This window comes from Bombina bombina, chromosome 7 (genome assembly GCF_027579735.1).
Source record: "Bombina bombina isolate aBomBom1 chromosome 7, aBomBom1.pri, whole genome shotgun sequence".
Taxonomy (NCBI): domain Eukaryota; kingdom Metazoa; phylum Chordata; class Amphibia; order Anura; family Bombinatoridae; genus Bombina; species Bombina bombina.
Genome location: NC_069505.1, coordinates 158,249,848 through 158,272,331, shown reverse-complemented (window position 1 = coordinate 158,272,331; position 22,484 = coordinate 158,249,848). Strand labels below are relative to the sequence as shown.

Genomic DNA, 22,484 nt, shown 5'->3' with positions numbered 1-22,484 from the left:
TGCCGAATACTTCACTCTTAACCAGCACTCTGTCAACAGCAAATATACCTTATGGGAGGCACACAAATGTGTGCTTCCTGGGGAACTGATTAAGCTCAAAGCCCAACATTTAAAAGCACAAAGACAATCCTACAAGAACTTGACAGAATCATTTGCTAGCCTAGACCATGCCCATAAATTATCCCCAACTGACCCCCTTGTAAAAAATGACCTGCATAAGGCTAGACTCGCACTAGATAGTTTTTTACAAATTGAATATCAAGCACTACGCATCAAAACAAATAATATGTTCTATTACGAAAATAACAGAGCAGGCAAATTACTGGCCAGGGCACTGAAAAAGAAAAAGATTAAAGTCACACATATACAAAATCCATCAACCTAACTCCTCAATCACTTTTAAAACTACTAAGGATATCCTTCAATCTTTTCACGACTACTACTCCGCCCTATATAACCTCCACACGGACACGCCAACACAATCGACACCCTTGTCCATGACTGAATGCATTTCCAGCGCACAATTACCCACACTATCATCTGACCAGCTTAAAGACCTTAACAAACCTATTTAAAATCACGAAATGCTTGCATTAAATAATGGGAAAAGTCCAGGTCCTGATGGACTGTTAGGCAAGTACTACTACACATTCTCATCAGCACTTACACCGCATCTCACACGCCTATTTAATGAAGTGTCTCACAACAACCCCTTCCCCCAATCCATGCTAGAGGCACATGTAGTAGTCATCCCCAAGCCAGGGAAACCACCTACCATACCGGCGAATTTTCGCCCAATATCTCTTTCTTCTCAACAAAGATATTAAACTGTAAGCAAAAATACTCACTACCCGCATTAACACTATACTGTCATCTTTAATTCATTTAAATAAAGCAGGCTTTACTCCCTATAGGGAAACAAAGGAAAACACTACCAAAATTTTGCACCTTATGGAATTCATCCACAACCACAAAAATCCCCTCTGCGTTCATTTCTATGGACGTAGAGAAAGCCTATGATAGGCTAAATTGGCAATTTTTGCGGACGTCACTTACTAAATTTGTTTTTGACCAGACTTTCATAGGGAAAATCTTTTCACTATACAATCAACCAATAGCCAAAGTTAAACTAAACGATACACTATCTTCCCCATTTCGGATATCTAATGGTACAAGACAGGGGTGCCCCCTCTCTCCAATACTATTTATCCTCGCCATGGAGGTCTTGGCCTCCCATTCCCAGAATAATCCCACTATCCAAGGATTTAAATTCGACCACTATGAATATAAAACTTCTCTATACGTGGATGACATTTTCTTAACACTTACACAACCAGTCTCCTTGATTCCCCCCCTCCGCCACACCCTCCATACCTTTGGTTCCTTCTCAGATTTTAAAATAAATATTTCCAAATCAGAACTTCTTCCTATAGGACTTCTGACGAACGAACTGAAAACAATACAAACACTAGTTCCTTTTCGCACGCAACAACTATCTATCAAATATTTAGGAATACATATATCTCCTTACAAGACCACATTAATAGATGCAAATTTTAAAGCCATAACTACGACGATACAAGCTCTCATAAGCTCTTGGAGCAACAAACCCTTGTTATAGGTAGGCAGGATCAATGCTGTCAAAATGATCCTTTTTCCCAAGATACTGTATCTCTTCCAGACTCTCCCCATCCCTTTACCACTGTCACTAATGCATAATATACAAAAACTGATCACAAAATATATCTGGCAGCATAAAGGACCCCGAATCGCAACTGCAACACTTTATCGCCTGAAAGATCTAGGAGGCTTGGGAATCCCAGACCTGCAGCAGTACAGATTGGCCACTTTTCTTACCAGAATCATCAACTGGTGTAGACACTCATCACACAAAGAATGGGTTCTTTTAGAACACCATCTGTCCAGCACAAACCATCTTGGGAGCTAGTGCTGGCTTTCCCCGAAATCGAGGAACCTACCCACCCATCTTTCGTCAATTATTGCAGAAACTTTTAACTTATGGAATAAATTAATTAAAAAACATATCCACATATCCACAATACCCTCCCCTCTGACCCCCATCTCAGAAAATTTAGATTTCCCCTTCCAACAGCCAGAGCAAACAATAATGCAACCTCATATTATCAAATCTATCCCTTGCCATGTCCTCATAGACAACTGCAAACCCAAATCCCAAATCGAGATTATCCCTCATTTAGGCCCCGCATATGAAAAATGGTTTCGCTACACCCAGATATCAGATTTCCTCATGAGAAACCTGCACACAACCCAACTCACGCGCAACTTAACTAATTTTGAAAACATCTGCATCAGAAAAAACCTTAAATAAGGGTCTCCTATCAACCTCATATCAAATTCTCATGCAACCTTATACCACCTCACTCCCTTCTTATGCAGACAAATGAGAAAAGAGATAGGTACACACCAGACTCTAAAAACATGGCAACATATCTTTTCCTCCATGACCAAATCCTCTTCTTCTATATACACACTAGAGATGAATGTTAAATTCTTATGCCAATGGTATTACACTCCTTCCCGTCTACATATAATTTTTCCCACAACCTCCCCAACCTGTTGTAGAGGCTGCAACATAGAAGGTACCCCCACTCATATTTGGTGGACCTGCCCCATCGCTCAATCCTACTGGCTAGCGACCAAGGCTGAAATAGAAAAGGCACTCTCAATTACCCTAGACCTAAATATTTGGTTTTTCCTTTTCAATAAATTCACTAAAATAAAGTGTAAATTGAGAATCACATTGCTGACCATTTTGGTAAACTCAGTAAAACGACTTATCCCAAAAAATTGGAAATCACCACACCTCCCATCAATTAACACTTGGAGAGAGATAACTTCTTACTCCCTACAGCTGGAAAAATACCACTACACACGGTAAACGTCTGAATGACTATCAATCCATTTGTTTTCTTTGGGAAGAAAATCTAAATCAAGTATCACCAACAACATGACCACACTTCTCCTTCCTTAGAATCCTCTCCGCATTCCCAACCACTTTAGATTGAGTGAAACATTTCAACTTTTTTACAGATGATATTTTTATGTCTTCTTGCGAAGATAACATTGCATTCTGTTTAACTTATGTTGTTTCCGTTATTTTATGGTTATATACTGAATTTTCGCAGACAAGTTTGTAATGGGACCCTCTTTTGGGTGGTCTCAATCACGCTGAACTTTTCATTTGTATGATCACAGTAACATGTTTATACTGTCTGCTATATCTTCAATAAAGCTTTTTAAAAATTAAAAAAAAAAACAATAAGAAAACTAGTAAACCTTACCCAGCAACCCCATATTAAGCCCAAGTTAAAGAAAACAAGAGTCTCTATACTTCTAAAAGACACACATAGAACCATAAAATGCAGGAAAATAAAATAATATATTTAATTAGAGCAATGAAGAAATAACATAAAAAAGCACATCCAATTGATGAAAAATAAATATAGGAGCCTAAACCAGGGATCCCTGCTACAGAAAATACAGCCCCCTGTAGACGTATCTGCAGAAATTATTGCAATACATTATAATCCATCAATGTGCGATAGGTAACATTGTATCCAATATGATCTTGCAATTGCCTTTTGAAATAAAGTATCTATCACACGCTGTCTGCATATAGTTGTAAATATTCAAAATATATAGCAGGGAAATCCAAATAGCTTCACCCCTCCTCCCTATGTGTGAATAAAATATTAGGCAATATGTATAGGGGTCCGCCTAGAGATCAATCTCACTGGACCTACAAAAGGGGAGAAGTCACTCACCACCTTCAGCTGACAGGCTAACGTCTCACTAAATTCACCCTCACGCGGGCCATGAGTGGAGCTCTTCTCACCTGTTTACCCAATCTCGAGCCGTAAATAAAACTCACAGACAGTGTGTCTTCAAAGTAGCTGTAGGATAACTTCAGGCGGTCTTCCTCCCCTTAAGATATGCCACTCGTTATTGTATGAAATGAGGATACCACTCACATTGGAAGGGATGGAGGCTCCACAGTGTATTCACACCTCTGTAATTCCTAACAGCGTGTTTTGATCGGCATAAGCCGTATGCAAACTATTACACGTGTTTCACCCCAGCATTACACAGGGCTTCCTCAGGCATAATCATTTGATGACCATTGAATCGGTTTCTCTCTATTTATACCGTCGCCCAGGTTAATTAACCATCGATTGCTCTAAAATAATTTAAATACAATAATCCTAAATCTATAATTGCTAGGTTCACAGTGATTTGAATAAGGCAATTTATTTTTGTTATTACCCAAAGAGTAGTTGAGTAAATTTTAATACATGAACTATACTGTATATACAGTATCAGGTTGGGATAAAGAGATCATTCCCAGCAGTTAAGTTGCAAACCTATACTAGCTATATGTAATATAGTCTACCACCATTTAAAAACAAATATATACTTTTAGGAATTATGCTTGTATCACAGTAATAGATCATAGTACATAATAATCTAAAATGATGTAGTACACAAATGGGATAATTAGCATTTTCACACATTATCTCAATCTGAAATGAATAAGGTACAGTTCAAAAATAATAAATATTATACATAATACAGTGGACTCATTCATCAGCGGTAATAATATATTACCCCAAAAAATTCCTATCAAATAGGCCCATACAGGTTTTTAATTTGTCATAATTTAATTCTTCATTCAGTCCTATAGGTTGCAATGTGTTATGATTATAAATCCACTTACACTCTGATTTCAAATGTAAGTTGTCCCAATTACCTCCCCTCTCAGTTACATTTATCAATTCCAGGCCCATACATTTTAAATCCTTATCACTGCTATTATGTACTTCAAAGAAGTGCTGCACAACTCCACTATCCTTAATTCTTTCGTTTAGGATATCTCTTCTATGATCCTTCACGTGCTCCCTGAACCCCATATACATTTTACCTACGTACGGATGTGGGCATGAACAAAATGCTACATAAACCTCCCCCTCACTACGACATGTAATATGGCCTTTAATTTTGTGAGGATGACCATATATGTCTATCATAAATTGTCCTCTTAGCAGATGTTTATACATCTTGCATTTACCAAATGTATAACACCCATCTCTGGTTTGTTGTTTACCTAGCCATTCATTGTTACCCTCAAAATAACTATGTACCAATTTATCCTTAAGTGAGGGGGCATATCTGACTTTCATAAGTGGATATTTCAGCACTTTTTTCTGAATCTTAGGGTCTTCAGTAAGGATCTTCCAATGCTTGCCCAAAAGTGATCTGGTCTCATTCCAATTGTTATTAAATGTCATGATAAATCTAACTTCAGAGCCTTGTTGTCTTTCCACAGTTTCATAAAGTAATTTTTCCTGTGGAGTCTCAAGTGCCCTACTATAAACTTGTTTTAATCACTTTTTAGAATAACCTCCAGATGAGAATCTCTGCCGTAAATCATGGGCATACTCTTTGAAAGAAGATTGTGATGAGCAATTTATTTTTTGCCTTAAATACTGACCTATTGGGATAGCATTGATTTGATGTCTCGGGTGGTGACTAGTGGCTTCCAGTAATGTATTAGCTGAAGTGCTTTTTCTAAAAGTTTCAATGAATAGTCTATCTTGGTGCCAGGAAATTTTTAAATCCAAAAAGGATAATTATTCATAACTCCACTCAAATGTGAATTTCAAATTCCATTTGTTACAGTTAAGATGCTGTATGAACTTGAATAGACTTTCAGACGTGCCCTCCCATAGTAGGAGCACATCGTCTATATAGACAATCCATAATACTATTGCATTTCCAAAATCATCATCAGCATCCAAAATGTTTTCACTTTCCCATCTAAGAGGGTAGAGTCAGGCATATGTTGGGGCACAGCAAGCGCCCATTGCTGTGCCCACAAATTGCCTCTAGTATTTAGAGTTGAATTTAAAATAATTTCTGTACAAGACAAAATGTAATAGTTCGATTACAAAATTTGTGTGTTTGTCAAATTTTTGACCTCTTTGACTTAAGTAGTCTTTATAGTCTCTAGTCCTTTTTCGTGAGGGATGGAGGAGTATAGCACTTCAACATCGATTGACACCAGTATTGTCTCTGGTGTCAACACAATCCCATCCAATTTTCTCAACACATCTGTTGTGTCTTTAACGTATGAGGGTAGGGATGTAAGGTGCAGCCTAAGACACTAATCAAGATACTTTGTCACTCCCTTGGTTAACCCCCCCCCATCCCTGACACTATTGGTCTACCTGGGGGAGAGGTCTTATTTTTATGCATTTTTGGAATTGTATAAAAAGTTGATATTACAGGAAACTTTACCTGCATAAATTCCAATATTTTTTTTTATTCATTAAACCATTTTCAAAGGCTTCTAAGAATATATTATCCAATTCATCTTTATATTGCATGGTTGGGTTGAATCTCAATTTTTCATACTGTTCTCTATTCATTAATTGCCGCAGACAGTCTAATTTATAATCTTATAATCTTTATCATGTAAAATGACCACGTTCCCGCCCTTGTCAGAGGGTTTAATCACTATGTCCTTGTGTGTAATTAAGTCATTCAAAGCCATATGCTGGTCCTTAGTCAAATTGTCCTTAGCATTTTTGTCTAGGGTTTATCTTTAAGGTCTTTATCCACCAATTTAACAAAGATCATTACACTAGGCACCATTGATAATGCAGGCATATACAATGATTTTGGTTTCAGATTACTAAAGCCAATTTGTCTGTCATGATTAGTACTGTCCATTTCAGTCCTTTCCTCAATTAGTGACTCTAAATTGTCTAGTGCAATTGTATCATGCATGTCCAATTTCGTTTCTGATATTTTTCCAGCATTAATCTTTTTAAGTACCACTTTTCTTGCAAAAAGATAGAGAACTGTAGAGGTAGTGAAGCTGTCAAGGGAATGTTTGGGGCAAAACGTTAGCCCCTTTGATAAAGCCTCAATGTGGGCTACTGTGAATGTCTTGTTTGACATATTCATTACCTCAAGGCCCTCATGCTTGGGGCAACTTATTATTGTGTTTGATGTGTGTTCCCCTGTTGGCTTCTCAGGGCATAACCTGTTTATGTTGAACCAGTTTTTTTCTGTATTTTCGCCCTCCCCTCCTCTTTTTTTTGTCCTAAAATTTCCTGTTGCCTGAAAAAATTACACCATCTTCTTTCTCTATTCCTCCTAGGTAATCGGCCAGTGTCTGTATCAGAACCTGACCTCTCTGATTCTGATGTACTAGATTTTTGACCATTATATTTATATACCACTCCTTCCTTATAGTGCAGTAAATCCATAAGAAACTTCCTTCTTTCTTGATTTGATTTTGTCTTGTAACTTCCTTAACTCAATCCTAATCTTCTCAGTCAGTTTGTTGTAATCATCACTGCTCTGCCATTTATTAAAATTTTTATTAGACTCCTCAACATCTTTATCAATCTTATCCTGTTTGTACTCATTTTCCTTTATAATTAGTCGCATGAGTTTCAATGAGCATTCAGTTAAGCATTTTTCTCACTCAGCTTTGAAATCTGTTGTGATTGGCTCATTTAAAGGGACACTAAACCCAAGTTTTTCTTTCATGATTCAGATAGAGAATGCAATTTTAAGAAACTTTCTAATTTACTCCTATTATCAATTTTTCTTCGTTCTCTTGCTATCTTTATTTGAAAAAGAAGGCATCTAAGCTAAGGAGCAAGAACATTTTTGGTTCAGTACTCTGGACAGCACTTGTTTATTGGTGCTGTCCAATCAGCAAGGACAACCCAGGTTGTGAATCAAAATTGGACCGGCTTCTAAACTTACATTCTTGTTTTTTAGTGAAAGATAGCAAGAGAATGAAGAAAATTGATAATAGGAGTATATGATAATAGGAGTATATTAGAAAGTTGCTTAAAATTGCACGCTCTATCTGAATCATGAAAGAAAAAATTTGGGTTCAGTGTCCCTTTAAGTTTATCCCTGTTTTTTTTTTTTTTTTTAAATCAAAGATTTTTATTAGGGTATTTAGCAAAATCATGTTCATACATAAACAAGAAAACAAGTTATTTCAAATTGAACATGTCTAAAAACAGTAGTAAATCATAGAATACATGTTAAAATACATAAATACCCTACCGGCTGACTAGCATACCTCGGGTAAATATACTATAAGATTTACATTGATACCCTATTGGTTTATTATTTTTTAAGATAAGATGCTACCGTACCTCTTTATCGTGATATTCCGTCTAATAGAGTGATATTACAAACAAACATATGTGGAATTATAAACACTGATGAGAGATACATTTTTCCCCCAAATATACGTAGTGCTGCTTTACATAAGGTAAAAAAGGAGGTAGAAATATAATATAAAAGATGTTCCAACAATTAACTAATTAGGACACCAATTCCCTCTCATGACATAGAGGATAGTTCTTAGACCTAAAGAGGTGTATAATATGAACGAGGTGAATTGGTGTCATAGGGCGGATTAATACCGCTGAAGAATACACCAAATTGGGTGAATATTCGAAAGAAATATTACCCCTCAGGAGCTCTCATTAACCTGGAGGGGGGGGGGGGGAGGTATTACAAATATATACTGTGCAGGACAATAACCAATATTTCTCTAAAAGGACAGCAAATATGGATATTTTATATATATCAGACAATCAATTATACCCTATGACCTTTGGAATAGGGGTATATAGGTGATCTCAGGTAGAGAATGTTGAGGGTAATCTAGAGATGAGCGCCCTCAGAGTTTTAGCTGTCAGTTATAAAAACACACCTGCATGATGCAAAACTCAAGTAGAGGCGCAACACCTACAGCCAAAATTGAGCGCCCAGCTGAAATTATCAATATATATGATAAGGTATAATAAGAGGTCTAGTGTTAACCTCTCTCCACATGACATCAAGGTCTGAATATAGAAGGGGATAAATATGAGTTTGCCCACCTAATTTAACCATGACTGCAAGGATTATTCATAAATGATCTGGATCATAAAGTGTTAATATACATTAAATCAGTTAAATAATATAGTGTTAGGTCCCAGAAGCTTAGCTAGGCACCACCCCAAGATATACTAAAGGAGACTGAGTGTGTCACCTCGGCCGCCGGCGACACACCAATATCATAAGTAACAGGGGATGGGGTGCACTATAGTAGAATGTTTCTAGTAATATACAAGTAATATATAAACAAAAGGACCTAACATACAAAAAAAATATTAACACATTTAACTGAACCTATGGACTTTGACAGAGAAAGGCCCTAAAACATAATTGAACATTGCAAAATGACAGTATCTAATGCATAGGAAATGTGAAAAGCCATGTATCACCTACATAGAAGCTTATAACAAACCATAACTGAAATATAAAGTATTTGACAGTGAGTGAGGTGGGTTATAGTGTGTTTTACCCTTATACATCTATGGGGTTATCATAACTATACCAAACATCAAATGCAAACATATGTGTAATAAACATAAGCATGAAACCTATATAGATTAATACATAAGAGACAAGAAGCTGGGGTGAATGTCTGTGCCCACATTACTAGAGCATGCTAAAAACAGTCCTAGGTAAGACATGTCAATATCTAGCTAAAGATACATTTTCTCCATAGTGCCTATATATGGGGGTACACAAAAGCACATTTGACATATATTGTATATCTCTGGTAATACAACACCCTAATCGCCAACTTAGTATAATGGAATGTCAGGGGAATTGCGGCCTCCTTCAAAACACAAGTACAGAGATATACTCCCATTAGTATTTAAATAGGACATTTAGTGTGGAAAATTTAAGTCTTCCAGACATGCGGCATCAGAGCATAAAATGCAACAAACACATGTGGGACCCAGCTCACAAGTCCTTAATGTCAGTTTATGCTGTAATCGGTAGCCCTGTTTCTTAACCGATACCCACTGCGGGCGCAGCTCCCACCTCAGACTTCTGTATTGTGAGAAGGGACACGTAGAGCCAGTTACCCCGGCCCCCCACTATGCTTCCATGACTCAGACTTGAGGGGATATGGGGGTCTATCCATCCAAATAGAAGAAAGCTTAGGTCGGCCATGTGTATCGACTGGTGTAGTGACACTCTCCTGGGGCCCTCTGTATATGCGCTCACCTCCACCTCTGTAAATAATCCCGGCATGGTGCAATGAAGGATCGACAATCTCGTGCCTTTCTGTGATCTCTTACCGTCCGATCCGTAGTGGTGCTCACACCCTCCTGCCGTGAGATCAGCCATTTTCGGGAGTGCGTAACTTTCCAATACATGTGGAGATTGCGATCGGGTTTCTTTGTTGAGACCAAAGCTGTCACCGCCATTTTGCCTGCCATGTGCAGTACAGAGCTGTTCACAGAGTTGCGCTAAAAGCTGGCTGATCTCGGAAAAGCGATCATCCAGAATTTTAAAGGCTTTATCCTCAAACTTGCGCAGTGCAGCCTCCTGGTTCATTTTAGAGGATAGGAAGAGTAGAAAGCTTCACATATGTCAAGGGGGATCTTATCCTCACCGCTTAATGTTAAGTTGAAGGCCCCAGGTCGTACCGTCCTTTCAATGCCTCCACAGCTTAAAGTTCAAAATTCTGCTGTCAAATTGGGCTGACCGATATTGTTATCCTCAATTTATGTATATGTAAGCCATTTAGTTTACTCCAGAATAAGGATTTATATGTATTTAATTAGGTGTATCAGGAGAGCTCTAGGCTTACACGTCTGTTCTCCTTGCCGCCAGGCTCCGCCCCCCATACCTGTTTTTTTTTATGTAATCTGAGTCCCCAATGGATCATTTGATTATCCATGTATCTTTTTAAAATGCTAATTTCCCATTTTATTTTAAATTGTTTTATGAGATTAAGTTTATGTTTTAAAATCCTGAAATATTTTCTTCTATGACTGTATCCTTGGTGGATTCCAAGGCGAAAGTCTCTGCCAAATCATATTCCCATTCTTTGTCATTTATTGTTGCCATCATCAAATCACTGTATCAGTGTTCTTAGGCGATAGAGATAACTCTTAATTAAACCCTATTGCAGCACGGTAAAAGAAAGGGTATTAAAACCCAGAATAATTATATCAAAGAGGTTGTACCAGCAGCTTAGGGATGTATACGGCTATAGACAAAGTCCCACAAATCAAAACTAAAGTTGTGGATACCAAGCTGCACAGAGGTTTAGACAATAAAAATATAACAATAAGAAAACTAGTAAACCTTACCCAGCAACCCCCTATTAACCCCAAGTTAAAGAAAACAAGAGTCCCTATACCTCTAAAAGACACACATAGAACCATAAAATGCAGGAAAATAAAATAATATATTTAATTAGGGCAATGAAGAAATAACATTAAAAAAAACACATCCAATTGATGAAATATAGGAGCCTAAACCAGGGATCCCTGCTACAGAAAATATAGCCGGCACTACAAAAACACTAATTATGGGTCTGAAAAGAAAGCAATGTCCCTGTAGACGTATCTGCAGAGTCCTTACTGTCTTTATTTATCAACAGTGGCATCTTTAAAGTGCAAAACTGGTTCCTAAAGAGGGCGTTAGCATAAATAGCTGGAAGGAAGACAGAGAAGATGCATGTGATATCCAGCATCTAACCTTCACCAATACTCAGATAAGAGATTTATTTGGCTACTCTGAACCCCAGTCCTGTCTTGCAGGGAAAATACACATTAAAGGACTTCCAGAATCTTCAAACACTTTCTTCACCAATCTCTAAGTTTACTAGGCAAAGAATGACTGGGGTCTTAGGGGAAGGGGAGGATACTTATAGATTTGGCTGGGATGTCTTTGCCTCCTCCTAGTGGACAGGTGATGTATTCCCAACAGTAATTAATTTGTTGACTCTCCCTGCCATTGGAAATAAATAGCAAAAATGACTTCTGTGTTCTTTTAACAAAAACATAACTGCTTGAATATTTTCTTGTTATAATTGGGAAACTATTTTCTCAAGTAAGCTTTCAGGAAAAATATTGCACATTCATAATGTAAACACATTTATTACATTTCTCTTGAAGAACATAATCAAATAGGAATCTATGTCAGATTATCATATTAGAGATACAGTGTAATTAGTAGTTTATACTATAAAGCATTGTTTTAAAAGGTTTACACGTATTCATTATTGTTTATTCTAAGAGAAAAATGCCTAGAATAGCGATTTATAATGAAGCAGTGAACATATTTGAATGACACCAGGCTAGTAGCAGGCAACATTACTGATGCTACATTTTGTTTTCTGCTGGCAGAGCATAACTTAAATATAGCTAACATTTTTAGATGAATCTTAAAAAAAAGCATTGGCTCTCTGTTAAACTGGTCCAATAACTAAAACATCTGCATTGTATTCTTTTTTTAATTTTAATAAAATGTTATATTTATTTCAAAAAAATTTATGGGACTCATATACTTTTATCACATTATTTGGACAGATAAATTAATAATGTTAGGAATACAGTTGTTTCCTCTTTAAATTGCTTCTTCACAGACATTGCATATAAATTAAAATACATTTTTAAAAAAAATCTTATTTTTAAATATTTATTACACCGACTACTTATGATAGGATTTGTTTGTGAGTGCCAGGGGCTGCAGAGTCATGAGTATGAGGTAGGCACATGGCTGAGGGGGCTGCAGGGTCAATGGCACTGATCTGAGGTTGGATGTGGATATTTAAGAGGACAGGTCCAGAGAATGTGTCAAAAAGGGGCTGCAGGGCCGCTTGGTATCTGATGTATGTAGGTAAGTGGTTCACAGAGAGGTTTTAGGCTGCAGGCCCAGGTCTGGTGTGGGTACCTGCTTAAAGGGCCACTAAACCCAAAATATTTCTTTCATGATTCAGATAGAGAATAGAAATTTAAACAACATTACAATTTACTTCCATTATTTATTTTGCTTCATTTTTTAAATATTCTTAGTTGAAGAAAAAGCAATGCACATGGTGAGCCAATCACACGAGGCTTCTATGTGCAGCAACCAATCAGCAGCTAGTGAGCATATCTAGATATGCTTTTCATCAAAGAATATCAAGAGAATAAAACAAATTAGATAATATAAGTAAATTAGAAAGATGTTTAAAATTGCATTCTCTTTCTAAATCATAAAAGAAAAAACGTGGGTGGCATGTCCCTTTAACAGAGGAGTTGCAGGGCCAGTGTGGGTATGTGGTTAACTAGGGCTACAGGCTACAGCAGTCTTATGTGAGGTGCGGTGTATTTGGCTGACACAGGAGCTGCATGGTTTTATGAACCAAACTTTATAGGGTATGATAAGGGGGTAAAACTGAAAGGGACTGCGTAGCCAGTTGTCTGATCTAAGGTCTAAATCAGTGGCCGACTAGTATTTTTACAACTAACCGATGGCAACCATATTGCTAGTTTGCTACGTGACATTCTGGTCCTCAGTGAGTCTTCATGCAAGGATTGGTTGGCAGTTGCACGAATCAAATTGACGCATTAGTAACTTCCGCCATCCAACGAGGCCCGTCACTTCCTGTCTTAATTTTCCTGACAGGTACTGTCTACTATACTATAGAGAAGATGGCGGCGGCCGGAGAACCTGTTCGTTTAGAGAGAGGTGAGATGGGGAGGTGATAGCTTGAGCGCCGTGTCTTTTAAAGTGCAAATTGCGTACGTATGCGACAGATACCTGAGACTCCTTACTGATAATGTACACAGTAAATCTAGCTTACATGGTATCGGCATTTAATCTCTGAGCCTCACTTACATGGTGACGTGATTGTAAAACCGCAGGACTGCAGTTAACGAGTCTGCTTTATATAGGGACATAATAAATTAGCTGGTATTATATGGGCATTTAGTGACTGAGCCTCACTTACATAGGTAGCATAATTACCATACCTGATTTACATAATCACCATAATCACTAAATCTGGCATATATGGACACTGTCTCCCACTCTCCATGTGTACCAAAACCACTGAGTCTCACATCCATGGGCACCATACTCACCAAGTCTCCTTTACATGGGCACCGTACTCACTAAGTCTCCTTTACATGGGCACCGTACTCACTAAGTCTCCTTTACATGGGCACCGTACTCACTAAGTCTCCTTTACATGGGCACCATACTCACCAAGTCTCCTTTACATGGGCACCGTACTCACTAAGTCTCCTTTACATGGGCACCGTACTCACTAAGTCTCCTTTACATGGGCACCGTACTCACTAAGTCTCCTTTACATGGGCACCGTACTCACTAAGTCTCCTTTACATGGGCACCGTACTCACTAAGTCTCCTTTACATGGGCACCGTACTCACTAAGTCTCCTTTACATGGGCACCGTACTCACTAAGTCTCCTTTACATGGGCACCGTACTCACTAAGTCTCCTTTACATGGGCACCGTACTCACTAAGTCTCCTTTACATGGGCACCGTACTCACTAAGTCTCCTTTACATGGGCACCGTACTCACTAAGTCTCCTTTACATGGGCACCGTACTCACTAAGTCTCCTTTACATGGGCACCGTACTCACTAAGTCTCCTTTACATGGGCACCGTACTCACTAAGTCTCCTTTACATGGGCACCGTACTCACTAAGTCTCCTTTACATGGGCACCGTACTCACTAAGTCTCCTTTACATGGGCACCGTACTCACTAAGTCTCCTTTACATGGGCACCGTACTCACTAAGTCTCCTTTACATGGGCACCGTACTCACTAAGTCTCCTTTACATGGGCACCGTACTCACTAAGTCTCCTTTACATGGGCACCGTACTCACTAAGTCTCCTTTACATGGGCACCGTACTCACTAAGTCTCCTTTACATGGGCACCGTACTCACTAAGTCTCCTTTACATGGGCACCGTACTCACTAAGTCTCCTTTACATGGGCACCGTACTCACTAAGTCTCCTTTACATGGGCACCGTACTTACTAAGTCTCCTTTACATGGGCACCGTACTCACTAAGTCTCCTTTACATGGGCACCGTACTCACTAAGTCTCCTTTACATGGGCACCGTACTCACTAAGTCTCCTTTACATGGGCACCGTACTCACTAAGTCTCCTTTAAACCTCTTTTACATGGGCACCATACTTCCTAAACTTTACTCACATGGGCACCATACTTCCTAAACTTTACTCACATGGGCACCACCGTACTTCCTAAACTTTACTCACATGGGCACCACCGTACTTCCTAAACTTTACTCACATGGGCACCACCGTACTTCCTAAACTTTACTCACATGGGCACCACCGTACTCCCTAAACTTTACTCACATGGGCACCACCGTACTCCCTAAACTTTACTCACATGGGCACCACCGTACTCCCTAAACTTTACTCACATGGGCACCACCGTACTCCCTAAACTTTACTCACATGGGCACCATACTCACTATGCCGCAATAACATAGCCACCATAATCACTGGGACCATTTATGCATGCACTGTAATCACTCAAGCTGACAGGGGTACCACAGTAACTCGGCTTTACCTAAATGGGTTTAGCGCTGCGGAATCTGTTGGCGCTCTACAAATAACCGATAATAATAATAATAATGTTTACTAAGCTTTTGTTATTTGGGCAATGTTACCACTTTTTTCTTTTTGTCAGTTTTTTTAAGACTTCCATGGAGATTGTTCTTGTTATGTCCAGTTAGTATGATTTAGCCCAGGTGCAGACAGATAATGGTGTTTGTAAATAGACATACGGTATATGGCTGCCAGAATTTGTCAAGCTCCGATCTATGCCTATACTTTTTCTATTAAAAATATTTTTTTTATTTTTTTTTTAATAAAGTGACTTGCTATAGAGTTGTTTTTTTTAAAAAAAAAATACATTTTTTATGCCCTTTTGTGTTTTTTCTGTTAAAACATCTGTGGGGTTTTTTTTTATATCTAAGTGATTATATATTTGTGTTTTTTGTTCAAGTGTTACACACGTTGCTAAGTATTGCTATTTTTTGACAATCTTCCTTCAAATGCGCCTTTCCTATTTTTATGCACAAGCAACTTTAGATGGCAAACATTAAGAGTATACACTGCACATAATTGAATATTTTTCCATAGTCCATTCAGTCATTTTTTAAAGCATAACAAAAAAAAATCTTAGTCTTGACTCAAGAATATTACATTTTCATAACTAAACTTAAAGGAACAGTCTACTCCAACATTTTTATTGTTTAAAAAGATAGTTCCTTTATTACCCACCCCCCAGTTTGGCATAACCAACATGCTTATATTAATATACTTTTAACCTTCGTAATTACCTTATATCTAAGCATCTTTTGACAGCCCCCTGATCAAATGATTATTTATTATCTATTGACTTGCATTTTAGCCAATTAGTGCATTGTCAGCTACAATTCTACGGGCGTGAGCACAATGTTATCTATATGGCACACATGAAGTAGCAGTGTCTTATGAAAATCTAACAAAAAGCATGTGATAAGAAGCTGTTTGTAGTGCCCTAGAAACAGGCAGAAATGTATAGATTTAAATGTTATAACGTATATTAATATAACAATGTTGGTTTTGCAAAGCTGGGGAATGGGTAGTAAAGGCTTTATCTCTGTTTTTAAACAATAACAATTTAGGTGTAGACTGTCCCTTTAATATAATAAATGTAGCTTCAAGACATTAGTGTTACTTTACACTGAAAATCCTCTAACTAAATTAGACAATACCTCTGAGTAACTATTCATTCCTTTTAGTAAATAATTGTAGGTAGAGAGAAAAAGAAATAAAGTAGAAATGTTAGATGGATGCTTGAGGAAGGGGATTAAAAGAACATGAAACATATTTTTTTTATTCTTTTATGATTCACATTGGGCATACAATTTAAACAGCATTCCAATTTATGTCCATTATCAAATTTGCTTCGCTTTGTTGAATGAGCAGCAATGCACTCCTGGGAGCTAGCTAAACACTTGGGTTAGCCAATGGCAAAAAGGTAACTGTGTAGCCACCAATCAGCAGATAGCTCCCAGTATTGCACTGTTGCTCCTAACGGTAACTTGCTTTTCAACAAAGGATACTAAGAGAAAAAAGCAAAATACATAATAAAAGTAAATTGGCAAGTTGTTTAAAATTGTATGCTCTATCAGAATTATGAAAGAAAACTTTTGGGTTTCATGTCCCTTCAAGGGAAAAATCACATCTTTTCCATTGTTCCCAAATGTATAGTCTTTATCACCTTCCCCAATTATAGGGGATTCCGTTTCTTCTATTCCCTGGCTTTAAACAATTTAGTTGCCACAAAAATCTTTATTGCAAACATCTGACCTTTACCCAGCCTGCCACCCCTAAGTTACTATTTTTTTGTTCTCTAATGAATATTTATCATGATTTTTAGCTTTTGTTCTTTATTTAGGATATCCCTAGAATTAACTTTTTCTTATCTGTAGACTCGAAGGTCCAGACATCATTGTGCATTTTCTACTTGCTGTAGTAGCATCCAGGGCACAGCAGTCTGTGCATGGTTTTTGTCACTGTTCTCACAGCTCTTATGACAAGTTAAAGGGACGCTGTACTATAAAAATTACTTACCTACTGCAGAACCCCAAGGCAGATTTGCAGAATATTAAATTTATTAAAAAATGTTCCTTAACGTTTATTTCTGTATTTGAGAGAGCTGTTTTTTCTCTCAATAAAACCATCACCTAGGATATGCCCATAATAGGCTGAGCCTGCAAGTATTTGTATTAGGTATTGAAATGCGGATGATGGCTGGGTGGGTTGAATAAACACAAGCAGGTATTACACATACAAAATATCTTACTCATATCCTCATTGTCTCCTGTTTGCATAGCTTTTCTACAGAGAAAATGTTGGTTACTCATATTTTCAGTGTAGGGGATTACAACAGGAAAAGTAGCTATTTGAAATAACAAATCAAGGTAAAGTAGCTGTTTGCAGACAATTAAATACACCCCAGCAGGTAAAACAGACCATTGGGAACACATTAAATAAATGTGCATTCATATGCTGAATAACTGTATCTAGCAGTACTTGTGCTAGAGTGTGACATCACATTTTTTTTCAAAGTAAAATCCTGTGCTTTAATTTGCAGTTAAAATCTTTTACTCTAAATGCCATTTTACTGAAGTCAGAGATAAGATTAGTGAAACAAAACATAAATCAGCCCATGGCATGACAAATCCCAGGCACTAGGAAGCCATTGCTTTAAAACTTGTAGCTCTGGTCCCTAATTCTTGTTTTACTGCTCACAATCCAGAATCATGGAAACGTTTTGCGTGTGAGCGATAAGGGGTTTATCACGAGTGTTTGCGCGCATCGGGTTTACCTCTGGTATTACAAGTTGAAATTAATAAATGTGATCCCTTGAGAGCAATCGTGGTTTATGCTAGAATTATTACTGTGACTTCAGAGCTATTAACTGTTTTGCGAAAATAAAAAGTTGCACACAACACATAAAAAATACATTACAAAGTACAGTTACACTCATAACACTATATAATAAAAAATATTAAAGGGACTTTAAAGTCCAAATTAAACTTTCATAAATTAAAATGTCCTAAACAAATTTTCTTTGTTCTTTTGGTATTCTTAGTTGAAAGCTAAACCTTGGTAGGCTCATATGCTAATTTCTAAGCCTTGAAGGCCACCTCTTATCTGAATGCATTTGGCAGTTTTTTCACAGCTAGAGGGCGTTAGTTCATTTGTTTCATATAAATAACACTGTGCTCATACACGTGAAGTTATTTAAGAGTCAGCACTTATTGCATGAAATGCAAGTCTGACAAAAGTTCTGAGATAAGGAGGCAGTCAGCAGAAGCTTAGATACAAGGTAATCAGAGGTAAAAAGTATATTTCTATAACAGTGTTGGTTATGCAAAACTGGGGAATGGTAAAAAAAAAAAAGGGATTATCTGTCTTTTTAAACAATATTTTTGGTGTTTACTATCCCTTTTAAATAAAATATTGCACGCAAGTTATAAAGCCTCCGAAATTAGATCTCAGAAAAAAATGCAGGCAAAGGGCTTTAATAGTGATACATACATATCTATTATATGCATGCTTGCAGTTGAGTAGATTAAAACATGTAAACGGTATGTAGCCACTAATCAGCAAGCACTGTCCAGGGTGCTGAACCAGAAATGAGCTGGCTCCTTATCTTAGATTCCTGCTTTTTCAAATAAAGATAGCAAGAGAACGGAAAAAAAAGTTGCTTAAAATTTGTATGCTCTATCTGAATCATGAAAGAAAAAAATTGGGTTTAGTATCCCTTTAAAGGGACATTATACACTCATACACTGCATAAATGTTTTGTAGATGATCTATTTATATAGCCCATACATTTATTTTATTTTTTTAAATGTATAATTTTGCTTATTTTTAAATAACATTGCTCTGATTTTCAGACTCCTAACCAAACCTCAAATTTTTAGAATACCGTCAGATACCTACTCCAGCTTGCTCCTGTTTGTGTTAAAGGTCTTTTCATATGCAAAAGAAGGGGGAGTGTCTTATTTCCCACTTGCAGTGGGCTTTCCTGCTACCTTTTCAACAGAGCTAAACTGAGAGCTTCTAAGTAAGTTTTTAAACAGTTTTATACTGGATTTTTATATCAGTATCCATTTATCTTATTCTTTATAGTAGTGTCTATAACATGCAGTTATAATAAAATTGGTGTATACTGTCCCTTTAATGCTTTCTTTGGTAAACAGTTTATCATGTCTCTGCATTTTTTTTTAAATGTCATTTGCAATAGTTAACTTCCCCCAAAAAAGATGAATAAATTAAAATGAACACATTATTGGCTACTTGTAAACTCCACATTTGCCCATGGTTTTAATTTATCAAATTTCTGTTTAAAAAAACAAATCCATATCATAACCAGCTACTTTATGTAAATTATAAAAAAAATTTGCACAAAAATACAAAAGCCAGGAAAGTAGATTAGATAATGAGTTAAAGAACAGTCTACAATAGAATTTGTATTGTTTTAAAAGATAGATTATCCCTTTATTACTCATTCCCCAGTTTTGCATAACAAACATGGTTATATTAATATACTTTCTCTTGTAAGGTGTATCCAGTCCACGGATCATCCATTACTTGTGGGATATTCTCCTTCCCAACAGGAAGTTGCAAGAGGATCACCCACAGCAGAGCTGCTATATAGCTCCTCCCCTAACTGCCATATCCAGTCATTCTCTTGCAATCTCTCAACATAGCTGGAGGTAGTAAGAGGAAAGTGGTGTAATATAGTTAGTTTTTTCTTCAATCAAAAGTTTGTTTTTAAATGGTACCGGAGTTGTACTATTTTATCTCAGGCAGCATTTAGAAGAAGAATCTGCCTGCGTTTTTTCTATGATCTTAGCAGAAGTAACTAAGATCCACTGCTGTTCTCACATATGTCTGAGGAGTGAGATAACTTCAGAAGGAGAATGGCGTGCAGGTTATCCTGCAATAAGGTATGTGCAGTTTAAGTTTTTCTAGGGATGGAATTTGCTAGAAAAATGCTGCTGATACCGGATTAATGTAAGTTAAGCCTAAATACAGTGATTTAATAGCGACTAGTATCAGGCTTGCTATCAGAGGTATATACTCTGATTAATGTGCAATATAAAACGTTTGCTGGCGTGTTTAATCGTTTTTATATATGCTTTGGTGATAAAACTTATTGGGGCCTAGTTTTTTCCACATGGCTGGCTTGATTTTTGCCTAGAAACAGTTTCCTGAGGCTTTCCACTGTTGTAATATGAGTGGGAGGGGCCTATTTTAGCGCTTTTTTGCGCAGTTAAAATTACAGACAGAGACATTCAGCTTCCCTCAGCAGTCCCCTGCATGCTTTAGGACATCTCTGAAGGGCTCAAAAGGCTTCAAAAGTCATATATTGGGGAAGGTAAAGCCACAGTGGAGCTGTGGCAGTTGTTGTGACTGTTTAAAAAACGTTTTTTTCAATTTGTTAATCCGTTTTTTGTATTAAGGGGTTAATCATCCATTTGCAAGTGGGTGCAATGCTCTGCTAACTTGTTACATACACTGTAAAAATTTCGTTAGTTTAACTGCCTTTTTTCACTGTTATTTCAAATTTTAGCAAAATTTGTTTCCCTTAAAGGCACAGTAACGTTTTTTATATTGCTTGTTTAACTTGATGTAAAGTGTTTTCCAAGCTTGCTAGTCTCATTGCTAGTCTGTATAAACATGTCTGACATAGAGGAAACTCCTTGCTCATTATGTTTAAAAGCCATGGTGGAACCCCATATGAGAATGTGTACTAAATGTATTGATTTCACTTTAAACAATAAAGATCAGCTTTTATCTTTAAAAAATTTATCACCAGAGGATTCTGGCGAGGGGGAAGTTATGCCGACTAACTCTCCCCACGTGTCACACCCTTTGACTCCCGCTCAAGGGACTTGCTAAAATGGCGCCAAGTACATCAAAGACGCCCATAGCGATTACTTTGCAGGACATGGCGGCAATCATGGATAATACCCTGTCAGCGGTATTATCCAGACTGCCGGAATTCAGAGGAAAGCGCGATAGCTCTGGGGTTAGACGTAGTACAGAGCGCGCAGATGCCTTAAGGCACATGTCTGATACTGCGTCACAATATGCAGAAGCTGAGGAAGGAGAGCTTCAGTCTGTGGGTGACATTTCTGATTCGGGGAAACCTGATTCAGAAATTTCTACTTTTAAATTTAAGCTTGAGAACCTCCGTGTATTGCTTGGGGAGGTGTTAGCTGCTCTGAATGACTGTGACACAATTGCAGTACCAGAGAAATTGTGTAGACTGGATAAATACTATGCAGTGCCGGTGTGTACTGATGTTTTTCCAATACCTAAAAGGTTTACAGAAATCATTAATAAGGAGTGGGATAGACCCGGTGTGCCGTTTTCCCCCTCTCCTATTTTTAGAAATTTTTTTCCAATAGACGCCACCACACGGGACTTATGGCAGACGGTCCCTAAGGTGGAGGGAGCAGTTTCTACTTTAGCAAAGCGTACCACTATCCCTGTCGAGGACAGTTGTGCTTTTTCAGATCCAATGGATAAAAAAATTAGGTTACCTTAAGAAAATGTTTATTCAACAAGGTTTTATCCTCAGCGCCTTGCATGCATTGCGCCTGTCACTGCTGCTGCGGCGTTCTGGTTTGAGTCTCTGGAAGAGGCCTTTCAGGCAGCTACTCCATTGACTGAAATACTTGACAAGCTTAGAACACTTAAGCTAGCTAATTCTTTTGTTTCTGACGCCATTGTTCATTTGACTAAACTAACGGCTAAGAATTCTGGATTCGTCATCCAGGCACATAGGGCGCTATGGCTTAAATCTTGGTCAGCTGACGTGACTTCAAAGTCTAAATTACTTAACATTCCCCTCAAGGGGCAGACCCTATTCGGGCCTGGTTTGAAGGAAATTATTGCTGACATTACTGGAGGTAAGGGTCATACCCTTCCTCAAGACAGGGCCAAATCAAAGGCCAAACAGTCTAATTTTCGTGCCTTTCGAAAC

At 37.7% G+C, this 22,484-nt stretch overlaps 1 protein-coding gene across 1 annotated transcript in view; it reads left to right on the top strand.

The window, feature by feature from the left end:
- Positions 1-13,486: 13,486 nt before the first annotated feature.
- The window catches only part of LIN7C (lin-7 homolog C, crumbs cell polarity complex component), a 101,798-nt gene continuing 92,800 nt past the window's right edge, over positions 13,487-22,484 (top strand). Inside the window, exon 1 of the mRNA XM_053720391.1 lies at positions 13,487-13,605. Coding sequence (XP_053576366.1) covers positions 13,569-13,605 — 37 coding nt within the window. The 5' untranslated portion in view covers positions 13,487-13,568. The remainder of the gene's footprint in view (positions 13,606-22,484) is intronic.